This window comes from Drosophila subpulchrella, chromosome 3L, assembly GCF_014743375.2.
Source record: "Drosophila subpulchrella strain 33 F10 #4 breed RU33 chromosome 3L, RU_Dsub_v1.1 Primary Assembly, whole genome shotgun sequence".
In the NCBI taxonomy this organism is placed as follows: domain Eukaryota; kingdom Metazoa; phylum Arthropoda; class Insecta; order Diptera; family Drosophilidae; genus Drosophila; species Drosophila subpulchrella.
Window position 1 is genome coordinate 24,064,751 of NC_050612.1, and position 6,270 is coordinate 24,071,020.

Here is a 6,270-nt window from a genome sequence, read left to right on the forward strand (position 1 = left end):
CCAGGCAGCTGCCATGTCAAACTGAATGAATGGATGGCTATATGGCTGGAAGGCAAACCGACCACAAGCAGGCCAACAGCTTGGCCAACTTATGTGTACGCATACGCACTTGGAAAAAATGGTAGGAAAGTCTAGGAATTTTATTGGGATTTTACAAAATTATATGATATACCCACAATAAAGCATTTAAGTAAATAGGCATTTTTAGAAACAATTTTCATATGTATATATTTAACACTTATATTGGTAACACTGAATTTTTGATTTCAAAACCCTATCTTTAATGATTTGATATATCACAGAGCAATACAAGTTCCTTAAAATTCACCCTATCATAGTTCTTGCCATACATCTAATTGCAGTGCCCAAGCTGTTCACATTTTTGCAGTGCCCAAACACATGCTTTGGCACATGAGAGTGGAGAAGTTGAAAAGTGGGAACGGAGGTCCTGCCAACGCATGTCAAGCTGGTCGGCCAAGAAGAAAAGCTTATGTCCTCAAATGTGAATGCAGCCAGAATTGTAGTCGTCCTCATTCTCATTCTCCTACTCGTACTCGCACTCGTCCTCGAACAAAAAGTTTCAATTGTCTCTGGCCGAGAATGTGTGAATGCGATTGTCCAAGTTTCTCATTTGCGGCAAGGGCTTGGATCCGTTTCGGTCTCGTTTCCTGTTGCATGTGGGCACAATTAATTTTTGTTGCGTACATGCAGCATGTGATCGTAGGGATAATGATGATGCAGATGCTGATGATGATGGCCATGCCTTATGCGGCCATATTGTGCAATCCCTGGCCTGATAAATGCCCCACTTGACCTCAGTGCCAGTGGAGAAATCTGCAGCTCTTTCCGTTCGGATTTGGAATTTGGGGGCCTGTCTTTTGCGGCCAGCCAGCCGGGGGCCTTATCTCCATCTCAGATAGTGTCAGCACCAGAAACTTTCGCCGTTAATGAGTTATGCAAAGCTCGAATGGATGCGGGTGTGCACTTAGCGCCACATCCGGAAATCTTAGAGATTTAATTCAAACCTGGACACTTCTATTAACCCTCTAAGGGAATATTTAAAAAAAATGAATATGTGATTTACATTTGTTTCTCAGGTGCTCATTTTTTAGGTCAACTACTTACTTCTGATAGTTTTGTATATATATCAACATTAAGAAGATAATCTATTTATTTTATAAATACATTTACACCTTTTTGAACTAAATTCACATTATTTTAAGCCTGTTATTATTATGATCAATGCAAAAGAAGCGGTAGGTTAACAAAACTTAAGGCTACACAGACGTCTATGGACATGGTTTATAAACCATACCTATAAATAAAAAAAAAAAACATTTTACAAGTATTTAGATCCTTCTTGATATTTTTTCTATACCTGAATGGGATTTTATTTATTTTAAATTTTTTTATTGCAATTTTGATCAAACTTCCCTACCTTAAATGGGTTAAAGCAAGGCTTGCCTTTTTCAACATCTTTTGCCGTTAATAAAGCAAATGACCAAAAAGTTTTCAGCCAGGAAATTAGCATTTGGCAGCATTCGCTTTGAGCCAGTCTGCCCACAATGCCCCACCATTTTCCTGGGGAAATGCAAATGGCGGGCCAAAGTGTTACGGTTTCTGAGGCTCTTTTTTTTCTCGCTTTGGCCACCGCTCAGTTGATGGGTAGCCATGATTAGTTTAGGTCGGAGGTCGGAGGATCGCGGCCATTGCGCCCCTTCGCGCCACATGCCACATGTTCGCGCTGTTCTGCAATGGCATCAAATGTTTTGCACTGGGGCTCTGCTTTTAATATGATTTCAATTCGCGCTGCGGGGCACAACCGCGTTCACATGGCTGGATGGTCAACTTCGCGGCATTGCACCATTGGCGGTTGCCACATAGCGATACATCCTTTTTTGCGGCCCCTTTACAAATAAATGATTTTTCCGAAAAGCTTTAGAAATTACCTATCTTTTCTTTTTTATAAGAGCTTAGAAACAAACGATTTATAAATACGTCTATTAAATGTGGTCAATGATACAAAATAGTTTTTAAATAAAAAGAATAATAAAGGCTACTCCCCACCAATTATTTAATTTTAATATTTTTAAAGTAGAGATACATTTTATGTTCCTTTTATTTTGGTAAAATCTAAAAAGTAAAAATTTGTCGTTATATTTTTAATCATTTTAAACATGTTAAAAAGGTATACTCCAAGTTTTTAAGTAAATTCTCAAAGTAATTTAAAAAAATGTTTGTAAAACTAAAAAATACTCTTTTCCGAATATATGATTAAAAAATAAAAATTAAAAAAATTTCCAACAAACAATATTTTTGTTGTTGGAATTTGTATTTCTTGCTAAAGTAAATCAGATATTATAATAATGTATTTTTAATAGACTTCATGTTCACATTTTATAAAATCTATTATTTATTTAATATTTTAAACAGACAAATGATTTCATTTTCGAATTTTTAAGTAAATTCCATAAAAGTAATTAAAATATCTTCTTTCATTTGTCTGGGTGAATTTATCCTGAAAGATACATCCCATTTCCGGAGATGCGTTGTCTTTAATAGAGAAGAATTGCCAAAGAAAATTACAACGGCGGCGACAATTGCACAGAAATGACATTTCCACCGGCGGCTGGACATTAGTTTCGCTTGGCCGGGCCCAAATGGTTTTTGGCCAGCCGTCGGTGTCGTCATAGCCCCGTTGGCATTGGACCAGAGTCCGAGTCCTTCCACCTTTCGGTTTCCTTTACTTTCTGGTAATTAATGTACATATGTATGGGTTCGCCTGAGCGTGTGTGTGTGTGTGTGGGGCGTCAATTACTTTGGCTCTTGCAGTTGGCCGGTTACAAATTACAGGCTATGGAGCCTCGCCTTTCATGCGGCGAGTCCTTCCTTCTTTTTTTTTGTTTTAACTTTATTGGCAAATCAATTAGGTGGCTTCAAATTGTGTTTGGCTGCTGGTCAGCGCTTAATTTATTTGATTTCATTGGGCCACCGACGAGCTTTCTTTTAAATGAATGCCAAAGCTTTTTGATCATTTTTATTTTATACATATAGTGTTATTATTTTGGCTCTACTTGTGCCAGATGTTGTGGCTCTCGATTCTCTGCGGTCGTCGTTATTGCCAACAATCAGTTATGGATCGTGGGACTCGCGGGGTAGGGGGAATCAGCGTAAAATTTAATTAGCTTTAAGTGTGTTGGTTGCGGCGGTTGTACAGCCCGTTTTTGTTTGCTACGGTTTCGTAATTTGTTGTTAATTACTTTTTGCAGAGCGGCTTTTTATTGGAAATTAACGCCAGCAGGTTTTCGGTATTTCAGTGTGTATTCCGATTTGTTTGCCAGGGGGAGGCTGGTTTGCTACTTAAATTGAAATCGGCCATAAATAGGCATTAAACTTGGTACATAATGATTTTAATGGCGGTTTTCTATATTATGCTGATTACTGTAAATTTTCGGTTTCAATTTGCTCGTTGTTATCGATTTCCCCCTTATCTGCTTTTTTTTAGCTCGTTGTTGTTGCCATCGTTGTCTTTTTTCAATTTGCCACTGTTTGTGTGGAATTCGATATAAATTTATCTAATGACTCTGCCATTATTTGCCTTTTGGGCGCACATTTATTTCATGGCACATTCTATGCGTTGATTTATGGGATCTTTTAAAATTTGCATAATGTTATTAATTTGGCTCAGACTTTGAATGGCTTAAGTTTCGCAGGCTGCGACCTAAAAAGATAATCATAATTTACTTATTTTCCTACTTGGTGCTTTATCTTTTGAAGATTCAATGAAAAGCATTTATTTAATTCATTTTGTAAAACATTAATAGGGTTAATATAATAATTTATTCACTGTTTTTATTTAAATAGATCGTTAACATTTTTAAATAATATAACATTTTAGTTTTTAATCTACATATGCCATGAATTCCTTGTCACATATATGTCAATAGGGTAATGTATACTGAAACTTGCATATGTAAAATGAAATAACTTGTACATATAGCTGACTACATCTACAATCCCCAATAAAAAAAAAATGGCTCCCTTATCTAGCGACGGCTGCTTCAAGGATCCCACACCTGTTCGGGTGATGGTGGAACGGACCCGGGAAAGTGTAACTGAGATCTTTGGTAAGTACCGCCGAAAAGTGGGCGATGGGGCCCGTCAGGCGGTACAGCGGGCCAGAAGTCGTCACCGCGTTGATCTAATCAGGAAAACTAGTTCGCAATCCATAGTTGAGGGATATCGGTAAGTAACTTTATCCTATTTCCAATGGATTTCAGATTGCGACCATAAAATTACACTTCTAGATTCCATAACTTGAGTTATTGGATTCCGATTTAGACGTGGGATACCTCTATGAGTTTGTGGATGAATTCTCCAATAACCTGCATTTGAATTATTCTTTTTAACGAGGGTCAAAATTTTAACCCATTTTCATGTTCGATTTTTTCGTATTTTCGGGTTTTCAAAATGGGACCCCAAAACTGCACTTCTAGACTCCCTAACTTGAGTTATTGTAGTCCGATTTTGACGTGGGATACCTCTATGACTTTGTGGTTGAAATATCTTCTATTCTACAATAAAATGTTACGTTTTAATATTGTTACAATTTTAAACAGATTTCGATGTTTTCGTGTTTCCTATGGTTTTCAGAATGGGACCCTGAAACTACACTTCTATAATCCATAATTTGTTATAAGATCCTGCTTCAGATTGTTTTTTTTTTAACGCAAAAAGGGCGCGGAGGGGAAAGCTAGTTAATTGTAATCAAATAGTTACCATTAAACATTTTTTATCATTATATAATATTTCATATGATTTTTGAACTCCCAGTTGATAAAACTAATACATCTTTCACAGTTTTTGTAAAAGTTTTCGCTGTCAAGAGGTGGCCTCCATAATTTTGTTGCTGATGATTCTGCTGCTGCTTATACTAGGACTTAAAGTGACCAGAAATTATAATCACACCTTTGTCTACGGATCAGGCGGCTGTTTGTCAACATTTCTTTGGACCTACGAGGAATGCATTATACTGACCTAAGTTCTAGGCATTTTATTTTTGAGTGCACCCCCATTGATGTTTATTTGATTGTGGCTAATAAAGTATTACCTGTACACCAAGTTCCCTTTTAGACCGAGGGCAAAAGGTTATTTGCACCAATTTTACATTGTCAAAGAGTCGACGACACAGATGAAAAAGGGGGGTCCCCCTTTCACCTTTAGCTAATTAGGCCTTTGGCAGTTTGGCTCTTTTTTTCGAGGGGGGCACTGCCAATCATCAAGCTGTTTAAATAATAAATCACTTTAAAATTAGTTTGCCAACTTGTGCAAGTTGAGCGACAGCAAATTAGTGAAAGTTAATTAAAACTATTTAAATTGCAAATTATTTTAACGTTTTTTCACACACTCACGTACACCAGGCGACCTGAAGTCGTGTAAAAAGTTGAAACGTAACTCACGCATACCGCCCACCAAAAGAAGGACTCGTACCCAACCGTACGAGTGTATATATGACTTTTCACAAAATGCTTAAATGAGGGAAATTAAAAAGGGGTTGCAGGCGGGCTCACCGTGGAGTATCTAAAAAAATGTCAAGTTGCTGGCTGGATGGATGGTTGGTAAAGTCACAAAAAAGGGGGGGAAAAGGGCGGATGTAGGCGTTGGGGCGTGTACGTGTGGCGCAACAATTTGCATATAAAAAGGGTTGTTAGACTTTAAATAGCAGGCCTGGCCTATTATATGCATTAGGCCCCAGATATGGCGGGGCATTAAGATAAGGCACTTACGCCCAGCTTACCACGCTCCCTATTTCGTATTCCGTATTCCAAAGACCCGGGTAACTCCATACAAACCGTGCGCGCAGTCACCTACGCAAAAGTTAATTTATGCGGGCATGTCTGCCATACTGCCCCGCTCTCTCTCTCTCTCTTTCTGCCCCCACAATCCCTGTCTCTTTCGCTCGGGAGTCTGGCTTGTTGAAATTTTAATTAAAGGGAAAATATTTAAGGATGCAGCGGCAGTAGCAGTAGTAGTAGTAGTAGCAACAGCACCGGCAGGAAGAAGAATGAATATAAAAAATGAAGAAAAAAGCGAAGCGAACCCAAGTTGAATGGAGTCACCGGGGTCGGGGAGTTGCGAAATAACCCGCATACTCTAAAAACTTTTGGCCTTGCAAAGAACTCCGGCATCATCATCACTTGACAAGTACTTGGCTTCCGCCACTGACTTTTGCTTAATTCCTAATGATGGAATCCCAACTGCATAGCACGT

The 6,270-nt window shown here is 38.3% G+C and overlaps 1 protein-coding gene across 1 annotated transcript; it reads left to right on the plus strand.

The window, feature by feature from the left end:
* The first annotated feature begins 3,957 nt into the window (after positions 1-3,957).
* Positions 3,958-5,114, plus strand: LOC119554445. Its single transcript, XM_037865357.1, has 2 exons — positions 3,958-4,245; positions 4,861-5,114. Exons 1-2 carry the CDS (start codon positions 4,034-4,036, stop codon positions 5,039-5,041), a joined length of 393 nt encoding a protein of 130 aa, XP_037721285.1. The 5' UTR covers positions 3,958-4,033; the 3' UTR covers positions 5,042-5,114.
* Positions 5,115-6,270: the final 1,156 nt, after the last annotated feature.